General features: G+C 47.5%; 1 protein-coding gene across 1 annotated transcript; it reads left to right on the top strand.

Annotated features, from left to right (window-relative positions):
- The first annotated feature begins 496 nt into the window (after positions 1-496).
- Positions 497-23,156, top strand: LOC116946988 (ATPase family AAA domain-containing protein 3-B-like). Its single transcript, XM_032962308.2, has 15 exons — positions 497-1,036; positions 4,235-4,311; positions 5,516-5,617; positions 6,459-6,518; positions 7,049-7,118; positions 8,278-8,443; positions 11,832-12,057; positions 13,142-13,198; positions 14,720-14,845; positions 15,912-16,036; positions 17,189-17,240; positions 18,793-18,863; positions 19,836-20,003; positions 20,666-20,774; positions 21,430-23,156. Exons 1-15 carry the CDS (start codon positions 823-825, stop codon positions 21,652-21,654), a joined length of 1,848 nt encoding a protein of 615 aa, XP_032818199.1. The 5' UTR covers positions 497-822; the 3' UTR covers positions 21,655-23,156.
- Positions 23,157-23,592: the final 436 nt, after the last annotated feature.

The following is a 23,592-nucleotide window of genomic DNA, read 5'->3' as shown; positions in this document are numbered from 1 at the left end:
ATGCAACAGTGCAGTTAAATAACTCACTCCCCGTACCAAGATGGTCGCTTAATGACGCAATGCAACAGTGCAGCTAAATAACTCGCTCCCCGTACCAAGATGTCCGATTGATGATGCAATGCAGCAGTTCAGCTAAATAACTCGCTCCCCGTACCAAGATGACCGATTGATGATGCAATGCAGCAGTTAAGTTAAATATCTCGCTCCCTGTACCAAGATGACCGACTGACGCCGTAATTCAGCCGTGCTATCTAAAAACGCTCCCTGTACCAAGATGGCCGATTTACGACGTAACACAGCCGTGCTATTAAATAACTCGCTACCATACCCAAGATGGCCGACTAATTAACCTTACTAAGATGGCCGCTCGACGCAGAGCCAATCAACCGTCCTCCCCCCCCATTGGCTGCTTCCGCTTTCACGCATGCGCACAACACGTTGGATCCATCTCACGTGGGTGGCGAAGGGGGAGGTCAACGCCAATGGCTGGACGCAACCATTCCCGAAGTACGCGCACGAGCGCGAGCGTCCCTTGACGGCGTGCTCCCATTGGCTGAGCCAGCGGCACGCGCGCGCCCTCCGCCCCCTGCCGCTTGTAATCCGCTTCGCCATTGCTCCGAGCGAGAAGGCACACGTGGTCGGCTTCCGCTTATGCGGTGCAACATTATCACGACCCACGTGTGGACATACTGTAGTTAGCAGCTAGCGGCGCGCGGAGAGCACGCGGCACACGTGTCCTTGCAGCAGCAGCAGCAACAGCAAGCAGCGCTTAATTAATTAGCGACGAGAGATAATTAACGTCGTGCAGCCTGAGCGGACGGCATGTCGTGGTTGTTCGGGCTGAATCGGGGCCAGGCGCCACCGCCTGCGCCGTTGGACGCGGGAGCTGGACCCGGGGGTGCCGGCGCTGGAGGTGGAGCCGGGTCTGGCGCTTCGGGGTCGGGAGACGAAGCGCGGCCCAAGGACAAATGGAGCAACTTCGACCCCACGGGGCTGGAGCGAGCGGCGAAGGCGGCCCGGGACCTGGACGCCTCCAGTGAGCAGAGGGCACCGTTGAGATATGGGACACGTGGGAGCCGTCATTGGGATTTGACATTGAGAATGCCATTGGGAAATTGAGTTGAGAGGTGTTTTTGTTTCATTGCGGGGGAATTTCATCCGAGTTGTCAATCCAAAGTGCTTGCTGCTGCCAGTCGTGATGGTGCTATCCGGCTTTGGGTCTGGTTGGCATTGTAAATGCCTTTTTGGAGGTCGGATATAACAAACACGGTGAAGCACACGGTAAAGGTTTGGCAGAAGGAAGGAAGCGTTGGCGAGGAGTTGTGACCTCTGTGGTATTGTCCATGACTTTCTGACCTCTTGACCTTGGTGGGATTTCAGTTTGGAATGGTCTTCAGGGATGTTATTAGATTACTTTCGTGATGAGACAAGAGCCCATTGTGGATTGAGCGGTGGCGTAGTAGTTAGCACACTTGCGCCCTGAAGCCTTCGACCTAAGTTGGATTTCCATTCACGGCTAACGTGAAGTCTGGAGCAATAATCCCATGATTGACATGCCATGGTGATCTCATCCAGCAGGATTGACAAAGTGCATTAGTAAGAGCCCATTGAGGCCAGGAGTCTCTTTTTCGAGGTGAACACATGTGGGATCACCATTGAGATTGCGTTATTGGGGATAACACTTGCTCATAGATATATGACTTTGGTGGCATTTCATTGGGTTGTGTTTAACATTCATAATTTGTACCTTTTGTTATAAGTGTAATAATGTATTATAGGGGGTGGTTACTTAGTTCTGTAATTAGGCTTAGATTCTATGTGGGGATGTATTTCATGGTTGCAATTGTAGACTGTACAGTAAGGTTTTGCTTGAATTGTATTCCAGCTGTGAAATGTATTTGGAACTCTTTTAGAAGTTATTATTGTCAATACATTGCCTTATAGTATATTCGTTTTCATTGGGCATCGGTTTTTTTTCTAACTGCGTTGGAAATGCGTGTGGTATAAGTTAATTGTGAATGTTGTCTTTAGGAGTGGGGGATGAGGCTAAGATTTCCATTTTGAATTGCAATATTCATTCGGACGTTTACAGATTTCCGTTGTGAATGAATTATTCAAATTACAGTTTCTTTGAGGTATTTCATTGAGAACGTTTTTAGGATTGGTTTTGTGAAGAAAAAAAATAGCGTTTCTCTTGGCGATGCCTGTCAGTGTTACCATTAGGAATGTAATGTGTATTTCAATTGGGGGTCATTATTCGTGAATCATTCAATTGTTGTTTTGGGGATTTGTATTTTGGCTACAGTACATGTGTATTTGTACAGTCCTCTGCCAATGTGTTGTTGGATGATGGCTTCCCCATACCATAGTTCACCACGCTGGTCAGATGGTGTTGGTGAAGGTGAGGAGAATATACACGTGGGAGCATAGAAGTACAGTAAAACAATGGCTATTTCTGCATAGCCTTGTGCGGTCCACCACATGGCCCCTATGACAAAATCACCTGGAATATGCCAAATCTCACCAGTTCTCTTGAGCTCGGCAGAATTGAGACCAAATAGTGCTTGGATGCGTGATCGCCATGCCCAGCAGGTTGTGCAGTAATGTGTTAGGATGTCCACCGAAATTGTCTTTGGGATGTGTCGCTTGGAATGCCTTTCTGTTTTTCATTAGGAATGTCCAGAACCAACACTTTTCACCAGAGCAGCTCCATCACTGATTCCGTGGTTGAGCCCCTTTTAAAGCCACTCGCATCAGGCAGGGGGTCCAAGTGTCGAGGTCGGGTTAAACAAGAGAGGATGTTGAACATCTGGGCCAGTTGCCGGTTTGAAGTGCCTCACCTCCCGCATTGCACTTGCCGTGGATTTTCTTCAACGTTGACTGACACGACAGCATAAACACGCCACACGAAGCGGTGCTTTTTCTTTTTTCAAACGCACGCTTTAACCTGCATTTGCAGCTTGGAAATTAATTGTGTCATTCCTCCGCCTGCTGCTGTGGTCTAATGGTTATCTCACTGGACTTGCAAACCAGAGGTCACTGGTTTGATCACCCGGCGCAGCAGTTCACACAACAATGGGAACGTTTCTTGATCCCCCCCCCCCGTCTCTGTCCACCCAGCAGTATACATGGGTACACCAGAGTCGATCGGCTGGTTGCGTGTGGTCGGCTAAAGCCGTGGGTATTCTCATCGCTTTCAATACTTCTGGCCAGCATGGAAGAATAGGCAAAATAGCCTCTCAAGAGCTCCCTCTATTGGATAACTTTCTGCCATCAGTGACTTGAGACCGTGGTTGCAGGATTTCACCTTTACCATTATACACTCCACCTGCAATAACACAACATCGCTGGATCAGCTACTGCAAACATCACTGAGGCATTAACAAGATGAGTGTTGGCACACTGCTTGTGCTTGCAGGGAATTGATGACTAAATGTCCCATAATGAAAATAGGGCCTCTGAGTTGCCCATAACGTTTTTTAGTCCATGTCTGCCATCTAATCCAATGTTGCAAACAATTTAATCAATTGTCATAATTTGTCAGCATAGCCTATTGGCCATTAGCTCCAGCATGGGTTAGTCATCAGCCATGAAAGATGCACTGCTTGATGACGATTTCCCAAAGCCATTGCCATCTCTTGTTCTGTCTTGTCATCTGTACCTTTATTCAGTAAGATCAATGAGACTGAAGTACGTGGGCTTGCACTCGGGCTGAAATGACAGGAGGTCTGTGGCTTTATTGTGGGGTCAGTAAGTTACTCGGTGAAACAATTCGGAGCAGATGGTGTTCTACTGTTAGGGCAAATGGCCCTAACAGAAATATACACCTGTATATTCTTGGTTCTACGTGACTTTACCGAAAGAACCAAGTATATGAATCCCTGCAGTCACGAAAGCTTTCAATCAAAAATACACCTGTATATTTGGAGTTTGCACGTTCTCTTCATGGTCGCTTGGATTTTTCTCTGGGTCCTCCGGTTTTCCTTCCACAATTAGAAACATGCGCTTAGAGTATTTAGCTACTATAAAGTTCCACATGATAAGCCACTCAAAAAGAGCCATAGAGCTTAGTGGACCTTACCTGGTAAAATGTAAAAAAAAAATTCTAAATAATTTTATCTGATAAACATAAATACAAAGAGTAATTTAATCTTTGTTTGACTCCACCTTTATCTCCACTTGTTGCTGAACGGCCCCAATATGCCGCTGATGCTAACCCACTCCGTGTGTGCAGAACATGCCAAGGAAGCCTTGGATCTGGCGCGGATGCAGGAAAACACGGTGCAGATGGAAAATCAGGTCAAGCTCAAGGTACAGTGCACGTTGGACAATTCCCACAATTCTGTTACTTTTGTTGTCCCATAGACTAAATAAAAACTGCTCTTAACATTGCTGATGAGCCTTGGATATCCAAAAGCCAATCCAGTGTTTGTCTGCTTAAACAAATATTATTTGAAAACATTTGTTTAGAAAACCCATGGTCTGATATAAACTTAAATACTATTTATTTTGAGGGTAAAAACGGAGCTTTTAGTTTATTATTTATTGCCCACAGTGAAACTTAGCTGAAGACCGAAATTAATGCATAGCCGATGCCATTGATGCCACCCCACATCTATCCTCTCCGCTAGATAGCGTAATTGCAGCACAGTCGATACGCCACCTTAAAGATCTGCCTTAAAACCACCGCCACCACACCGCGAAAATGACAGCTGATAACATTGAATATTGTATAGTATCATTGAGTTTACTTTTTTTCCGCATTTGTATGTATGTTCTTCTTTCGCACCGTACTTAACCAACTTGTGCTGATTGGAGGTGCAAGGGAAGGACAACAAACTAAACACAAAAATCGGTTCTAAAGAAATATTTTGTTGTTGTAGATTTTAAAGTGCATAGTTCCAGTGGCTTCCTAATATTGGAAGGAAGAGCATTCCGGACGGCTGCAAAAGCGCATCTGCAAGCGCGCGTTACAGTGACTGTCTTTGATGACCAGCCAAAAGCCGCTGCGGGGATGACAGGAGCTTGCATGATACACTTAAGCGTTTGTGCTTCCGCTACGTGTGAGACACACTTAAGCGTTTGTGCTCCCGCTACGTTTGTGCTCCCGCTACGTTTGTGCTTTCGCTACGTTGTCCCCACCTGAAGAAGGACGCTTGTGTTGCGCCCGAAACGTCGTGATTTAATTTTGGTTGTTATTTTCTTTTCGTATTTTTTACCTCCGTGACTTTACCGAAAAAACCAAAGAGTATGAATCCTTGCAGTCACGAAAACTTCAAATCTTATCATTAGTTTGCATGATAGTTGAAGCTCCTTGACGAGATCAGAAAGGTCTTGTAGTTCATTTGTGGACGGCACTTTGTGCGTAATACAAATGTTGTGTTGCAGTGCGAGTGGTGGTAAGCGGAGGATGAGATTGCGCCATTTGTCGCGTCTGCGTTTCCGCTGCCTTGAGGTGCATTCATATGAAGCCTGTGGGTGTGCGTGCACGCTCGCTGCTACTCTGTTCCTTCAGGAATACGAGGGAGCCATTGAACAGATGAAGAGCGACCAGATAAGGGTGCAGTCAGAGGAGAAACGCAAAACTCTGGTCGAAGAAACCAAGCAACATCAGGCGGTAAGCGATCCACACATATACAACAGGGGTTCAGCGTTGTGCACTTGAGTAACTTTGCTCCTTACCGATGTATCGATAGTTAACCGTTAATGTGCCATTGTATTGAGGGACTTCAGCTGCATGGTGTTATCTTGGTGTGGTCTGGGACTGTTTTGTTATTTTTGCTGCCTTACCCAAGATTGATAAATTAAAATATGCAAAAAAGGACTTATTTATTTACATATATTGACTTGGTTACTTTTTTCTCTATTTTGCACTCCTATCGTTTTTGTTTTTATCGTTTGTTGTTGTAACTTGCTGACCTGCCCACACTGGACATCTGTGAAACAAAAAAGAGCTTCATAGCTCGTCGGATTCCTTTTCCTGTCTAAACAAAGAGTCCGATTCTTTAACATTACTATAGTCCTCTTTTATCGTTGTGGCCTTTTCACAACAATGTATTCACTTGTCCACAGCGTTGACTGCAGGATTCGCACCAAGCGTCCATCGTCTGAAATTTGCTTCGATTTTTTTCTCTCTCGAGTAGCAAAGTTCCAACAAGTGCGTCATTACCGAACACTGGTTTAAGACCACAGCTAAAGCAAGTCGTCGATTCGTTTAAGAGCTTGCAGGTCATTCCTAAAAATGCAAGTGAAAAAAAATGTTGTCTCCTTTGCTTTCACAATGGAATCGAATTTATATTTACACAGGCAGCCTTCACTCAAGGAGCTTGACACAGCTTTACATAACGGTGAATAGAATGGAAATGATTTAGATGTCGGGGCGACGTACAAAAGAGTTGGGAGGAAGGAGTGTTTAGAGTCTATTGTTAAATGTTTTGTCGAATTGTTCGTGATTACAGAGAGCTCAGTACCAAGATCAGCTGGCCCGGCGGAGGTACGAGGACCAGCTGAAACAACAGGTAACGCTCATCGATTCAAGTGTCGTGAGTCGTCATCAGCAACAGCAGCAGCAGCCATCATCTATCCACTGCTAGATGAATGCCTCCCCAAGCCATCACCATCCCCTCCCTTCCTTATCATGCCATGTGACATTCCATCTAGCTGCTGCGCACAAGCCGATTTCGCTGCTTCATGCCGGCTGTGAAATATCCTCTTGGACTTATTCACTCCTTTGACTTCCATTCCATATTGGTCTCTACCTACCACCAGCCATAACCCGCAACGCATCCTGCCCCATCCAGCTCTAGCCTTTCTTACCACTCAATGTCGTGTCTCCACGTTGAGTTTGATCTCCGATCCATGTGTTCCTCTCTATAGCATGCTTCTTTGTGCACTTCAACTTTAGTTCCATTTGTCTACCCGCATGACATAGCGGGTAACATGCACTGTTTGAAAACCTTATTCTGTAGACACTTGAATTGGGGCGTCCCTTCTAATTTTGCCAAATTAAAGTTTTATCTTTGCTTTTTTTGCTTTGCTTTGCTTGCAGCAACTCATGAATGAGGAGAATTTGAGAAGACAGGAGGAGTCTGTGCAGAAACAGGAGGCCATGCGGAAAGGTGACGCTGCCCCAGTGCAGTGGGTTTTACCGGGGACACAGGGACCACACGGGGTCCATGTTTTCAGCACCGCCAGTCTGTTAAAACACTGCGCCCTGAGACGCATTGCTCCAGCCAGTTGCGAACGAGAACGCGAGTTTTCATTGTCGGCAACGCGGCCTACGCGTTCAGGATCCGGACGTGCTTGTCTGTTCTTGTTCAGCTGGCAACAACCTGATTGTACTCGCGGAGTGGCGATGCGAATAATATTGGCTTGCACGGGTTTAATAAAACGCTAGACTAAAAATGTGTAGAGTTATGAGATTTTTTTAAACTATTTATTCAGTAGTAATTTTTATTGTAAAGAACGTTAATCGAAAATGCGATTTCACGTTGAGCGTTTCACATCCCACCGTGCGTGGGTCCTACTCGTGGCCACAAGAGGGCAGTGGTGAGACGTCGAGTGATTGACGTGTGCACCGTGCTAATGTTACAGACTTGCTGCAATCCATTGGGAGGCCTGATTAGAAGAGAACAGTTTACTAATTGGCCGTGTCGCGTGGTGGCAGGTTTAATGAAACGTTGATATTCACGTGATCTAGCCCAACATAAAAAAAAAAATTCTCATGGATAACAATTGGGATGCAAAATGACCGCAACCATGGAGGCGCTTACAAATGAATCGGTTCCAGTGCGATTTTAATTAAGAGACCTTTTTATTCTGGGTTCTTTCGGTAAAGTCACCACGTAGAAGGGAAATAATAAAAAAATAATAAACAATTAAATTCTCACGACGTTTCGACTGCAACACAAGCAATCATCATCAGGTGTGAAAAACCACAGCAAGAAAATTTGAAAAAAGTGGCGGTTATTTTTAACGTTAGCACCACGGAGAGCGATTTGACAGTTTGTTCAGATGGACGAGTCCATCTGTGTTCGGAAAAGAGGAGTTGGGGAGACGAAAAATAATGGATGCGGTCTGAAAGCCACCGTAAGCGTGAACAATCAATTAAGACCCGAAATGGTTTATCAAATCCTTCCAAGAGACCTTTTTAAGCCGTCCTGTTTCTGGCCTTTGTCGTGACTAATATTGGTTCCGCGAAAGGCCCTACGTGTTAAACTGTCCGAGTTGTGTCTCCCCCCCCCCCCACCTCGCTTGCCCACCGTCATCTGCGAGCAGCCACGATCGAGCACGAGATGGAGCTGCGGCACAAGAACGAGATGCTGCGCATCGAGGCGGAGGCGCGGGCGCGCGGCAAGGTGGAGCGCGAGAACGCCGACCTCATCCGCGAGCAGATCCGCCTGAAGGCAGCGGAGCACCGGCAAACCGTGCTCGACTCCATCAAGTAACGTGACGCACGTCCGTGCCAGCGGCGCCGTGCGCTCGCCCCACACACGCTCGCCCAGTACCCACGCAGCCCTTACAGCCAGTACGGTACTGGGTGCGGACCTTGTTTGACAATGGGGAATGGGGGAAAAAAAAATGCAAATAGGTTTTTTTGTACACCAAATATATACCGATTGCTACAAGGCATCAAGTCTGCATTAATCACATGTACTCGTGAGAAATAACACGCGAACAATCGTGCTCCGATATAATGTGTGCGTTGTCTTTGAAACTGGTTTGGCCTACAACCAGAGACACCCTTCTTTTGTGGCGTTGTCTCACCGGTGGTAGACCAGAGAACACCAAAAGGCAAACAGTACAGAGGCAATGCAAGTATCACATCACTTATAGCTAGAGATGAGCCTTGTAATAGGTATTTATTTTGGTGTTTGAACATCTGAACACCTGTTTTATCTCCACAAAGGGTAGAAAGCCTTTTCTTATTTCTTCATCGTCTTGGTACTGTCAAACTGGTCCCATAGATCTTGCTTGACCTTGCTTGAACCCCGCCAGTCGGTGCGAGGTGTGTGGAGACGGGCAGTGTAGCTCAACAGTCCAGCAATGTGCTTTTCGTCACTGTACTCTGCTGCCCGCCACGTACGCCCGGAGCAGCAGGGTGGATCCCGTTCACCGCTGCATCTTGGAACGCAAAAGCAGCTCAGCATTCATTTTATTTATAGAGGCATAGCGCCATTGTTTTCAAAGACATTGCCCTCACCGCAGACAACTGTAGCGACACAACCGCACTATGATACATGGTGCCAAACTGTGCCCCGCATGGCCTTGTGGGGGCCTCGGTATTGATCAAGTTATTTTGTTTTTGTACACGTACATCATCGGAATGGGAAAGGGTTAACAATCTTGTGGCATGGTGGTCACACATCCAAGCACTATCCAGGGCCCAGCCCTGCTTTGCTACTGAGCTCTGACGAGATTGGGCAGTTTAGCACGTAGTCTTTCGTGACCAATATTATCCATAATTGAGGTTTTTGGGTTAGATTGCTTAACAAAAAATGTCGTACTGGAATTGAAAATGTTGTGGGTTTAGTCTCCAACACACCGGGTGTGCTGAACTAGTAACAAGTTGGCATGTTTTGTTGAAGTGACAAACCTTACTAATTGGCTGTGTCGGGTGGTGGCGGGTTTAACGACACATTTATATTTACGCGATCTAACCTAAAAACCTCTATGATTTGGTCATCGTGCACCTGCGCACATACCATGAACATAACCCGTAGGTCACAGCAAAGCTGTCTTCACAGGCATCTTGTGTTTTACAATGGGCCTATTGGGAGTTGCTACAGTCATACAATGCGATATAATGTGGATTCATATTGCGCGTAAATGCGATTGCATCGCAAGATGCTGTACCATAGCAAACTCAAAGTCCACAATTACGGGTTTTCTGCGTTCAGTTATTGGTGACTGGTGTTGGGCTAATCAACTCATGGCACATGACAAACCTAGTTGAGTTATTCAGGGGCGGCTGAGGCACGGCTTCGAACCCAGCATCTGCCCCGACTCAGCGCGCTGACCTCCGAGCCACCCAAATACAACAACAACGATCATTTTCAACATAATTTCTAAATGTACATCTAGCAATCGCATGTAAACCAGACAAACAAGGCAAGGTCAAGGAAGTTTAAGTGAGGGATTGTGACGCTAGCACTGTAGGAAATGGCCTTAATTTGCAGATAACGTCACAGGGTTCCCTTATCTGGACAGCGGTGATGGTGAGATGTTAACTACCTCGCCTAGTATGCAGGATGTCGTGGGTTCAATCCCAACGCTGATGCCTGCTTATTTGTAGTTTGCCTGTTCTCCCCGTGGTCCCCTGGTTTTTCCCTCCACATTTAGAATCAACATGTGCTTAGAGAAATACAACTGTCAGCAGTAGCGGAACACGCATGCCAACAAGGACACTAATTAGAGAATCTATCGAAATGTAAAGAAATTAAAATAACTTTAACCGTTTGGATAGCTACCGCCGTAGTGCTGCATGGAAGCGACTCATCAAATAATACATTAATTAAATGCTTGCCTACAAAGGGAAGCGTACTTCAATAGGGATTAACGTTGGTAGGGCTATTTTAATAACCACAATAGACAGGAAAGAGACGTTAAAATGGCTCGCATCATGCACATGCATAATGTACGTTGCCTCAGTAATCCCCCCCCCCCAACATTGTGCAAGAGCTCAGCTGCGTGGTCAACACATCTACGCCTCTATATAAGGAACGAAACAGTAAGACTTCTCCACAAATCTGGCTGTCGCCTGATGAAGCTAGTTGTAATTACTGGCGAAACGTCGTACGCAGAGTGTAAATGTTGTGGCTTGGCTCTCCAACACACCGGTGTGCTGTACTAGTGACGAATTGGCATGTTCTGTTTACGTGACAACCCTTACTAGTTGGCTGTGTAGGGTGGTGGCGGGTTTTATCAACACATTTATACATTTACACTATCTAACCCAAAAACCTCGATTATGGAGAATTTCGATTTAAAGCTTTCGTGACTGCAAGGATTCATCTTCTTTGGTTCTTTCGGTAAAGTCACGTAGAATGAGAATAAAATAATAAATTGATAAAATAAAATAATACAATAATATTCTCACCAGAGCGTACTTCAATAGGGATTAACGTTGGTAGGGCTATTTTAATAACCACAGTAGACAGGAAAGACACGTTAAAATGGCTCGCATAATGCACATGCATAATGTACGTTGACTCAGTAACCCCCCCCCCCCACCAGAGAATATCACCAGAGAATATTATTGTGTTATTTTATTTTATCAATTTATTATTTTATTCTCATTCTACGTGACTTTACCGAAAGAACCAAAGAATATGGAGAATTTGGCTACTATAAATTTCCACATGATGATAAGCCACTTCATTGCACTACCATTTGTGGCCGGGTCGCTTCTGAAAACGAACTATACAGCTCAGTAGGCCGTACCTGATAAAATAAAAAAAAATAGTTTCACGGTGTTTTTTATTAAGTTGAAATTACCTACCACCGTCTCCCAACGCGTAGGTGTGGTTTTATCAGCAAGAGACTTAATCGGCCCCAATAATTCCGTGTGAACGGAATGGGCATTAACGAATGTTTGTTTTTGGCAAGGGTATTTTGATGAAGATACCTGCAAAGAGTAGTGTATTAGAGTTATTCGAAGCACAGTAACAACGGCAATACCTTGCACCGAGTCTCAAGACTGATATTTATGGACGCAATGCGAGATGATGTAAAAAAAAAAAGTGTCGCGAAACCGACTCGGCGAGCGAGCCCTTTGCCGTGTGTCCACTCCCCCCCCCCGCCACCGCCGTCACCGCCGCCACCGCGCGTAGGACGGCTGGCGCGGTGTTCGGCGAGGGCTTCCGAGCGTTCGTGTCCGACTGGGACAAGGTGACGGCGGCCGCCGCGGGCCTCACGCTGCTCGCCGTCGGCGTGTACACGGCTCGCAACGCCACTGGAGTGGCGGCGCGCTACGTGGAGGCGCGCCTCGGCAAGCCCTCACTCGTGCGCGACACCTCCCGCCTCACGCTGCTCGAGGCCGTCAAGCATCCCATCAAGGTGAACCCCCGTCCGCTCGTGGCGTTCACCCTCTTGCGTTTCCGTTCATTGTTCCGTTCGTTGATCAGTCTGCTCGTTAATCTGATGATTTGTTCGTTTTATTTGTTTCGCGTGTATTTTTTCGGGTCAGAGTTCACTTTTGCCACCTTTGCAATGCTTTCTAGCTGTCCCACTACGTCCGTCTCTGACTGGCGGTCATGATAACGCCCACAAAGGTCATTCGATACGAGCAAGGCAACGGATGATGTCGCACGCCATGTGCACTCCGCGCTTTCCCATCTCGTAACCGTGACGTCTTTCAACGATGCGGTTACTTCTCGCGGCATTGCCCGCACTAGCCAGCGTAAGGGAGGCTTCTGTCCAGCAAATGGATTGACACACGGGGGGCTGTATGTTATCCTTACCATTATTATTGGTCGCGAAAGCCTACGTCATAAACTGAGAGAAGAGAGCTCGCCACAAAGATGCCAGTGCCATTCACTTTAGGTCGCACAGTAGTCTGGGTGGGTGTACATTGGAAGTCTGCATTAACTTGATAAAGGTGTGAATTTCGTTGCATTAATACCCCACGATCGCGCATGCTTAAAAGGTTAAAATGCCATGGAAAAAAAGTAACACAATGTTCAATGTGAATACGTTTTTAAGAATGTCTCTTTTTCCCAACAATACGAATGTTGCGAGATGGTCCGGTTTAGTTTGATGTGCACGATAAAATTATTGTAAGCATGCGTTTGGCTCGCCTAACCCGTGCACAGATATATTTAACAATGCGGTAGATTTATTTTTTATTGGCTCCTATTGAGTAAAAAAATCAATCGTTGACATGCCTATTTTAAAGGCAACGTAAACATTTGACACTTTGCTTCCTGGCAATTTGATTAATTGTCACAAGTCGGAGACTCCATTTGCTTGCCACAGTTTTTTTCTGTAGTGGCAAATGTAATGGCTGCAGGTGTCATGTGAGAACCCATCGCTGTTTGTACAGAATTTGCCAAATGGTTTATTACATACATGTGCACAGTTCAGTCTTGTTTATACCGCAGTGATTTATTGTTCAGTTGTGTTGTCGGTGCTTGCGTTGCAGGTGGGAAAGCGCTTCACGAGCAAGCCGTTGGATGCGCTGGAGGGAGTGGTGCTGAGTGTAAGTTTGTACTTGTCCCCAGAGTTTTACAACTGCCTGGGCCTCGCTCCCATAACAGTAGTGCGGTCACGTACCCAAGCCGCACTCAACAATACCAGAATTTCCGTCTCGTATCTCTTACACGACTGTACATCTAAATCAGCTTAAGCCTCCTGTAAATCACGTGACTTCTGCGTGGCCACTCCCACTCTGAATCCTGCCCCTCCCCGCCCCCCGTGAAAACAGACGCTGCTACCTCCGTCCAGCTCACTTCTGCTCCCTTCTTCTCTCTCTCTCTCTTCCCTCCCCTCCCTCTCATCCATTGCCCTCTCATCCTCGGCATCTTGGCCAAGTGATTGCTCCTCCCCTTCTTGTCTGGTTTTGCCTCTTCCTGCTCATCTTGAGCCCTGCCTTGAGGACTTCCGTCCCGACAATCGTTCCCTTCCTCTCCCGTTCCATTACATTTTTCCCGACACTATATACTTGTCTCTACCCCCCTTCCCACGGTGTACCATGGGTGAAAGGTTTTATCCAAGGTTAATGCATCGCCACTCAAGACCCTGTGTGTTACCCTCTAGGGGTGTAACGATTCACCACTCCTTCCATGGTCAATGCAAGTGTACAAGCATTGAACACGCAAATTGTTATTCGTTTGCCGATGCAGGAAGTCAGAATAAAGTCCAGGAAATCATAAATGACTTTGGTTGTGAGAATTGTCCATCAGCCTACAGCGCGGGCTGAAATAATAACAATTGGCACGTTATCCATGTACATTGAACTCATTTCGCAATGTACATAGCCAACCGGGCTCATCGAAGATGCGGGAAAAGGACGGCAAACTAAACACAAAAAGCAGTTCTTAAGAAATGAGTTTTTTAATCCAGATTTAAAAGTGTGTAGCTCTAGTGGCTTCTTAATATGTGACAGTTTAAATCTTGACTTAGAGCTTTGGTGACTGCAGGAATTCAAATTCTATTGGGTCTTTCGGTAAAGTCACGTAGATAGGTTCAAAGAAAATAACAAAAACTACGACTTTTCGATCGCAACGCAAAGCGGTCGTCATGGAAGCGCCGTAGTTTTTTTTGTTATGTTCTTTGAACCTACCCACGTGACTTTACCAAAAGACCCAAAGAATGTGACGGTTTAATTTGTTTGGTTATGTCGGGCGGTGGAGGGTTCGTTCGGCTGAATTTCGGCCAGATCGTTACGTGGCCTAACCCAAAAAAATAAGCTACGAATCATATTTTGAGCTCCCTTATTCTTGAGCTGGCTTGGATTGGCCTCGTGGCTCGTTGAGATTTGATTGGAAAATACCGTGGGAGATTCCGCATGGAGAGTGTGCTAACAGGTCCCTGCAGGGTGGGCTGGTAGGACAAGTCTCTGCGCTGTCTTGCTGATTTTACACCCAACAGCACGAGATTTCACTTCGTTAAAGTATTGAAAGGGGACGGACGGACGGACACATTAATCTATTGCAGGCTGGTACACTCAGTTTACAACTTCGTTCCTACCAGTATAAAAACCCTGGTTGTTTATCTGCAGCCCAGGCTGGAGGAGCGAGTGCGAGACATCGCCATCGCCACCCGGAACACCCGCTCCAACCGGGGCCTCTACCGTAACATCCTTATGTACGGGCCTCCCGGCACGGGCAAGACCCTCTTCGCAAAGGTGCAGTGAGGAGCCGGCACCAGTCGGCAGATGCACGATAACCTCCTTGTCTGCCAGGTTCTGTCTGCATGATCGGTCGGTTGTTTACGAATGTGACCGTGTAATCAGTACCGTTGACGGACACCAGAGGGCGTTGAAACACTGTTAAGTGTCTCCCGCTCAAAATAATAGCCAGGCACAGCTTGATCTCCGTTGGTGATTCTGGACTGTTGCTGGAATTTCCACATTTCCTTGCTGGGGTCTCAGTCTTCTCACAGAATTGCCACTGTTCACTTCTCGCAAAGTGGTACTCAACCTCAGAAAGATGATTGGTTGAGTTGACTCCCTCCCCCCCCCAGCCAGGATTTGAATTTTCAGCCTTCTGGTTTTGATTATGCACCATACGTATGTATGTATGTATTGTATGTTGAACTTCTTTCACACCGTACGTAAACCAACCGTGCTAATCAGAAGTGTGGGGGAAGGGCAACAAACTAAACACTAAAAGCAGTTAAAAAGAAATTAATTTTGATTTTAAAAGATGCATACCTCTTGCATAGTACCCTATAACCACTACGTATACTGTCTGAATATACTGTATATACACATGAAACCAAAACCGCATATTTTGCGGCATACATTTGAATGCATGTCTGTTGCACTGATTGCTGTATTTGTCAAAAATGCCACCAGACATTCTGTCAAACCTTGTTAAAACGATTGCTACTGGGATACATTGGTATGCGAAGGCCCATTAGTTTGTGACCTACATCTGGCTTTCTATGCAGCCTTTAACCAAATCCCTTTTCTCGTGCAATTCTTATCCTTTAAACACTGATGTGGCACTTCATTTTCCCGCGCTTTATTTCGCCTGAGAAATTGCAACCAGGCTGCTATGGTGTATCCAGGTCCCCCATCAAAAATGTGCGTTTAGTCTCCAGCGGGCGTTCACCCGTGCGAAAACAAACACGTGAACAAAAAAAACGTTGGTACCGTTTGCGGTAACATCGGCAACTCGCTCCCAGCGCGCACACTTCAGCTCACTCTGCAAGCTCTTGCCGTGGGTGGCCCCCTTGTCCCGGCGCAGAAACTGGCAGTGCATTCTGGGATGGACTACGCCATCATGACGGGCGGGGACGTGGCGCCCATGGGCCGCGACGGTGTCACCGCCATGCACAAGGTGTTCGACTGGGCCTCGACCAGCAAGCGCGGGTCAGTGTTCCTCGTCCCTAACCACGCGCCACTGATTTGGCACGTGCCTCTTATTTTATTGGAGCGTTGTTTTTTTTGCTTTTTTTCTGTCTTCTCAACGGGTTGGGCTATCGGCGTCGCTCGAGCTGCGGTTTTTTTTTTCCCCCCTTGGTAATGTTTAACGGAAAGGTCACTGAATAAAGCGGGACGGCGGTGACCTCCCGTCTGTTTGTTGAGAGGAATTCATGGCAGCGCATAATGATAATATGTTCCTACCATCCCCCACTGAGGTGTACTGCCCTTTCCAAGATTATATGGGCTTTGTTTAGATTCACGATTGTCGTGACCACTGTCACGGAAACGTACCTTTTCAGAATCGAGGCGTAAGATATAAAGTCCATTTGGAGATTTCGCAGACCCAGCTTGTGTCAAGGGAATGGCTGTAGAAGAGCTATTTAACAAAGACATTCTCATACAATCTTGCAGGTGGCTCTTTTATGCTTAATGCATGCGGGAGGTCACACTTTCCCATGCTATTTTCATCGAATGACGGTCAAACCAATATATTCGCCTATATTTTTTGTAATTTTAACCGCTATTATTAACAGCGTAGGGTTCCATCGTTTATCTCCATTTCTGGCCCCAATCCAGTGGCGCAAATTCAACATTTTCATAGCAAGGGATCACTCCTTCCATTGGACAACCATCGTTGTAAATGTATTGGCCCAGGAAGAGATGATTTCGATCATGTTGGCCCTTGACCGATAATTTAAACCTCAATCTCCTAATGGCAAGTCGAGTGTTTAATTTCTCGTTCGGGGTACCGCCTGGCCAAGCATATGCGAGCCCTCCTGTGCCGCTGTTTACATTGCGGTGATCTGGGTCAGCGGTTCCCAACCTGTGCCCCGCAGACCCCTGCTGCTCTCACGAGGATACTACTACGGGGGGGGGGGGGGGGGGGGGGTCAGTGTAAAAAAAAAAAAAACTCCCTGCCAAGTAAATGTACAATTGCAAATCACTCGTAGCGTGTGGTGGTCCGCGAAAGGTTTGGAGGTTGGAAAGGGGTTCCGCGCACTCTCGCAAAGGTTGGGAGCCGCTGCTCTGGATGAGCACGTGAGCTCGTGTTGTACCCGCGTGGCAATTTTTTGCACCCTTGCCCCGTGTCCCGCGCAGGCTCTTGCTCTTTGTTGACGAAGCGGATGCCTTCCTGAGAAAGAGATCCACGGTAGGTGTTTTAAGTGTGTGTGTGTGTGTGTAGTTGCGGGAATCGAACCCAAGTTCCGTTCCTGATCAACACCAGTGACGATTATCTGAACCGATCCGGAGCCGCCCCTAGGTCGACTCAAATGAGTTCCTGGTGGGGCGTGTAAACATCACCACTGGAGAGACAAAGGCGGCCAGGCGTGGTGCTAGCCACCCACCCCTTTGTGTGCTGTGCCGGTCTTCATAGGTGCTTGCTAACAGCACTTTTTCCAACAGTCTGTTAAGGCTATACATGGGAGATCTTTGTCTTTATAGTCGTGTCAGAGGTGGGGAGCAGTAGTACAGTTGTTGGCGTACTGCGCTACGAACCCAGCAACCCAAGTTCGATTCCCGCTCATGGCCAACACCGGTGACAATTGTTGAACTGGTCCCGGACCTCCTCTAGGTCGACTCGGCCTCAAATACGTACCTGGTGTGATGTTTGAACATTACCATTACTGAGATAAAGAAGGCCGGGCGAGGTGCTGGCCACCCACTCCCGCTTGTACTGTGCCAGCCCCTTCATAGGTGCTCGCTAACAGCACTTGCCCCAAAAATCCCATGGTGTATAAACATTTCTTAGCCTCTCCAGCCTCTCTCAATGGCCCTACATAGAAGGGGGGCATTGCCCAAACCGTCGCCTATTTATATGCACGTCACCTATTTTAAGGCCGCAGGGTTATTGACGAATGTGAGTTTTTGTTGTTTGTGTTTGGTCACCACTGCCAACGAAATGTCATCAGACGGTGTGTTTTATACTTGGGCTCATTAAGATCACAACATGAAGAACAAGTGCCCTTTTGCTGTGAAGTTTACAGTAAAACCACAGTAGCTTAATATGCAAGAGGTTTGGCCCTGTTACATGATTGCGTGATGGCTCAAAGCACGCATGTTAAAAAAATCTGTAAATGAAAAACTACATTTTTTTTACCCATAGTTTTTTTTTTCATGCCTGGGTTAAAACCCTGCTAGGTCAAACTGGAAGATTAGCCTAATTTTAAAAACGTATGCATCCAAATTCATCTTGCACACGTAATTAACTTATATAAATGTCATTGTAAATGTAAAAGGTGTACATTTTTATTCCGAGTATACGGAATGGCATTTTGTATTATTTGGCCAAATATGGAATAGCTATTTAGTTATTCGGCCGAATTCAGTCAAATAGTAACTTTAAATGTATTGTTTTTGCTAGTAAACTGGCAAATCGCCATTGATGACTTTGACTGACAGGTTTGTGTGTGTGGTCCCCCAGCTGCACAGCCCTGCCCCGTGCCCGCTCGCACCTCTCTCTCTCTCGCCAAATGGAACTGCCTTCTCTCACGCACTTCCCAGTGGTCTTCACTCGCTGCCCTTTCTCACCCCCTCTCACGGACTCAACTTTCCCCCCCCCCATCCGCTTCCTTCCCGAAACGCTGGCTCTCGCAGAAGCGAGCCGCCACGCCCACGCGGCCACGGTAGGCATCGTTTGGGCCGTTGCGATGGTTTGCGCGTGAAGGATTAATGGGTGCCGTTTGTACCCCTTTGTTTTACAGGAAAGGATAAGCGAAGATCTCCGTGCGACTTTGAACGCGTTCCTGTATCGGACAGGAGAGCAGAGCAACAAGTGAGTGCGTCGCTACCACATTGACCGGATTGCGCGTACCATCTTATCACAGTTGCTGGGCACCGGCTTTGAAATGCAAAGTGACCAGTAACACACAGCAGTGTAAATACTAACAGATGGGAGTTGATATACTTTTCATGACTTATTTAACAGAGGGCTTCTGACTGAACGGCTCGCTTATAACTGGCTCATCGGTTCCGCGTTGGTTTATTGGCGAACTGACCATTATTGGATTGACTCGCCGCCGCTTGTCTCGTCTCTGTCATCTCGAGGAATACTTTGAGCTCGCTTGTGTGTTTTCGCATTTCCTCGACTGTGAAATGCTCTGCTGACGTGTAATCTTGAATGCGTCGGTAAATGCCACTGGGCGCAAACTAACGTACCAAGTAGAATAGCCCCCCGGGGAGCTGCCGTGGCCGGAGCACATAGCTCCCAGTTGAAAGGTCACATTTAAATCCCAGTCGTGGCTCGGCCTATCTTCTCACTTGTAACAAGCCGCCAGTTGTCATCAATTTATTTTTTATGTAATTCTCGTCAGGCCCCTTGGTGTAAAGTGCAGTCTCCGACTCATTATCTTTGTTGATCCAAATTATTCATACCAGTCTCTTGAGTTCTCACCAGGTTAACCAAAGTAAACTTGAAACATAAATATGAAATTCGTTAAAATGAGCCAAATGCTCCCTAAGGCAGTGTGTTGCCTGGTGTTATAAAATGTAAAATAGCTGTTTTAAGAACATGCATGCACTTCTGCAAAAGGAAGCAATAATTACGGGGACACTGGTTCTTATCGTGCAGTCGGCGCTGAGTGCGCTTGGCTGGTCTGTCACGTAACGTCACGCCAGAAAGCCCCCCGACGCTTAACGTGGCCTGAAAGTACACCTAGCCTGGCACGGGCTAGGTGTACTTACCACAAGCCATCGCACAGGCGGTCAGCGTCGCGCGTCCGTGTACCTGTCGCGCGTCGTCTCCCAGGTTCATGCTGGTGCTGGCCAGCAACCAGCCCGAGCAGTTCGACTGGGCCATCAACGACCGCATCGACGAGATCGTCAACTTCGCCCTCCCCGCGCTGGAGGAGAGGGAGCGCCTCGTGCGGCTCTACTTTGACCGCTACGTGCTGGAGCCGGCGACGCAGGGCAAACAGTCAGTCGCGCATCAGCGCCACTCTCGGCGCCGTTTCCTCGACGGGGATATTTCTCGCACGAGCCAGGGGAGGGGGCCCACAATGAGGCCATTCTTTGTCCTTGTAACCAGCGTGGGGCCATTCATTGTACGTAACAATATTCTCCCTCGCGATGCAATGAATTGTTGTGACCTAGGGTCGTGATTCAATTCAATTATCGGTTATTTTTGTTTAATATTGTGGTGAATGCAAGTGCCTCTAATGGCTGCAGGGGCCACGTAAATACATTACAACATGTGAATTGTAATGAAGTGTAAAGTTGCGGTTTAGGTGAACCTATAAGATCACACATCAGATGCACTGCAACTAAATTAAGCATTTCAAGGACACTCAACTATCACGCGGTCAGCATTTGTTCACCTTCCCCTGCACCTCCGATTAGCATGGTTGGCTAAGTACTGCGCGAAAGAAGTTCAACATCTACACATGCATGTGTGTGTGTGTGTATTTAGCAGCAGGAGGTCAGCCCCGTGACCTCCTGCCAAAATCGCCTTGGACACTTTCACCTTCCTTCAAAGTGCGCTCCCCCTAGTGCCCGGGGCTCGGGGGTTACGTCGCCTATTGCCGAGTGGCGAACGCTCGCCGTTGCTGTCGTTGTGTCCGTTGCCCTGCCGCTGCGTAGGAGGCTCAAGCTGGCGCAGTTCGACTATGGCAAGAAGTGCTCGGAGATCGCCAAGGTGGCCGAGGGCATGTCCGGCCGCGAGATCTCCAAGCTGGGAGTGGCGTGGCAGGTGAGGGCTCGGGGCCGTCGACGCCGCGGGGTTTAGAAGCGCGGGACCGAAGCGGTGACCCGGGATAACTCGACGGAGCTGCGTTCGTGAGGCTGACAGCCCACGTCCCGATAATTTTGGGAACAAAAATCACACATGCGCACGGGATTGTGACTCCTTCCACGAGCACTTATCTTTGATAATTATGAGCACGGAAGCCAGCAGAATACATTTGCACATGCATGTAGTCCTTGTTGATCTGTTTGGGGAATGTAGACTTGAACCCAGGTTGCTGTGATTGTGGTTCACTGTACCAATCACTATGCCACCGCTCCATGTATAAACACTTGCATGCATGCGGATATCTGGCTGGGTGACTCCGGCAGAGAGCCCGTTTCAAAAACTCGAGGTTGTGGGCTCAAATCCGCGTCACGGGTCGACTTGGCCTCTCTCAATAAACCCTCCCGAGTCTAAAGGATGTGCACCACATAGCCGGACGTCAACATTGTTCGTCCTCTTATCAAGACAAGGTCTGTGTTACACAACAGAAGAATTTCTACCACTGGCTGAGGATCACTCGGGGGGGGGGGGGGGGGGGGGAGGGGACATTTCGACTCTGTTGCTTGACGGGGAAAAAAATGAACGTCGTGAACGCCTGGCGCGGTGCATTTCTCAGGCGGCAGCCTATGCCTCGGAGGACGGCATCCTCACGGAGGCCATGGTGGACTCGCGCGTGAGCGAGGCCATGCGGCAGCATCGCCAGAAGATGGAGTGGCTGCGGGCGGAGCGCGCGGGCGCTGGGGCGACCTGGGCGGCAGGGACCGACGAGATCGGCGCTAAGAGTCCCAAGGCCAGTGCCCAGAGTCTGTTCCCCAGCGGAGGCGAGAACACTTCGAGCTGAGTAGCTTTAGCTCGAGGTGGGGGGCGGTGGGGGGGGGGAACGAGACTGGGGCCACGATCGTTCGTTTGAAAAATCGGCGGAACGCCGGCGAAACCAAAAGAAACCTTTGGCCTGCGTCGCAGAGCGGACGTGGAATTTAAGAGGGGAAGGAAGAAAACTGAACAAGGTTTTAGACGTAGCTTGAGGAAGGTAGCCCTGTAAATTGAGCTGCCTTGTTTTTCGATATTGGTAATCCGTTCCAGCAACGTGACATTTTACAACAACTTGAGCGAGGGGCTGAGCGAGCGCGCGTGTAACGAGAGTGCGTCAGTGTAGTCTCACGTGTGTGGATGGGTCAATGTTAATGGAAATAGCGAGTGATTATTTCTTTTTTTTTTTTTTAGAGCCATCGTCTCATTTTTCGAATTAACGGATGATAATTGAAGAAATGTATAATGAGCACTACACGGTTAGTGCCACCACGGCAATTCACTTTTTTCCACTTATTTAATTTGATTGCGTGCGCCGTCAGTCCCTTTCCCCCCCCCCCCCCGCTTTAAGTTCTGCTTTGGTTGCGCGCGTGCGCGAGCGAGCGAGCCGTAGCCACACAGCCTTCATGAGAGGCGCCAGCGCGTTTTGTGCCTGCTAACGTTTACCTCGAGGCCACGGTTCTGGACGCGCCAATGTTTGGCGCTCGCGCGTGTTCTCGCTGCATGCATGTACGCCGAACTTCTTTCGCGCCGTACGTAGCGCAACCGCGCTAATCGGAGGTGCGGGGGAAGGACAACGAACTTAAGAGCAAGCAGTTGTAAAGAAATTCGTTTTCCATCTAGACGATGTCAAAGTCCACGGCTCCAGTGACTTCCGAATATCGGAAGGAAAGAGCGTTTTACATACAGGGGGCAGGAAACGAGCTCGGATCACATGTCTCGCGTTGCCAGACGCGGTGATGAAAATTGAATTGCCAAACAATTTTTGTTCCAGTACCTTCTCGTCTTTACGATCGGTGAAATAAATTAAGTCTGCAGTACTGCGAAAACGTGTTTTTATGTTTGTTGCAAACAAAACGGTGTTTGTTGTTGCCCTCTGAAAACGATCGCTGACTGCGTACTTTAATGATGAAGTATGCTCTAGGAAGGTTAGTAAATACATGTGTAAATTGCATTGCTAATTTGAATTTACACCAAACTGCCTGGAAATGTTAAGTGTTCATGCTAAATGGGACCAAGGGCAGTGGTAACCCTTGTGTTGATTGAAATATTTACAAGTAGATGCATTCACTGTTGGAATTATTCCGGGTGGGCTTAGGTGACTTCTAACTGGGCTGGGAAAGGATCGTGTTCATGTGCGCACCAACGGTTTACCGTGAATCAACGTGTTGGTTTGTGATGCGCGTCAGGTAACCGTCAATGGTGAATTCACTTGTGCACGGCCTAAATCTTCCATTCTACTCTGTACAGAGCATCGTGAGCAAGCAGGTCCGTGCTGTTTTAATAATAATAAAAAAGGTCTTTTAATGAAAATCGCACTGGAATTGATTCATTTGCAAGCGCTGCTATGGTTGTGGTAATTTTGCATCCCGACTCTCATCTTATTTTTGGTGGTGCACAATTTACTGTATATTTGAATTACCATGCTTTAAATCTTGACTTAAAGCTTTTGTGACTGCAGGAATTCATATTCTTGGGTCTTTCGGTAAAGTCACGTAGATATGTTCAAAGAAAATAACAAAAAAACTACGACGTTTCAATCGCAACACAAGCGGTCGTCTTCAGGAAAAGGGGGGGGGGTTAGCTTCCAAGGCCAACTGTTTATAAGGGTTTGAAATGAGCGTGGCCCAAATGTCAGCAGCCAAAGATAATGTCAGTGGTGAGCAGCCAACCAGACGGTGGTTGGGTTTCCACCAATCAAAGGGCTGCCAGGTGAAAATTAGCATGTTGAAGAGAGATTAGCATGTTG

The sequence above is a fragment of the Petromyzon marinus genome, chromosome 28, assembly GCF_048934315.1.
Source record: "Petromyzon marinus isolate PM22_M1 ecotype Great Lakes invasive population chromosome 28, UKy_Petmar_22M1.pri1.0, whole genome shotgun sequence".
Taxonomy (NCBI): domain Eukaryota; kingdom Metazoa; phylum Chordata; class Hyperoartia; order Petromyzontiformes; family Petromyzontidae; genus Petromyzon; species Petromyzon marinus.
The sequence above is the reverse complement of the archived record's forward strand: the minus strand, read 5'-3'. Positions and strand labels throughout refer to the sequence as shown.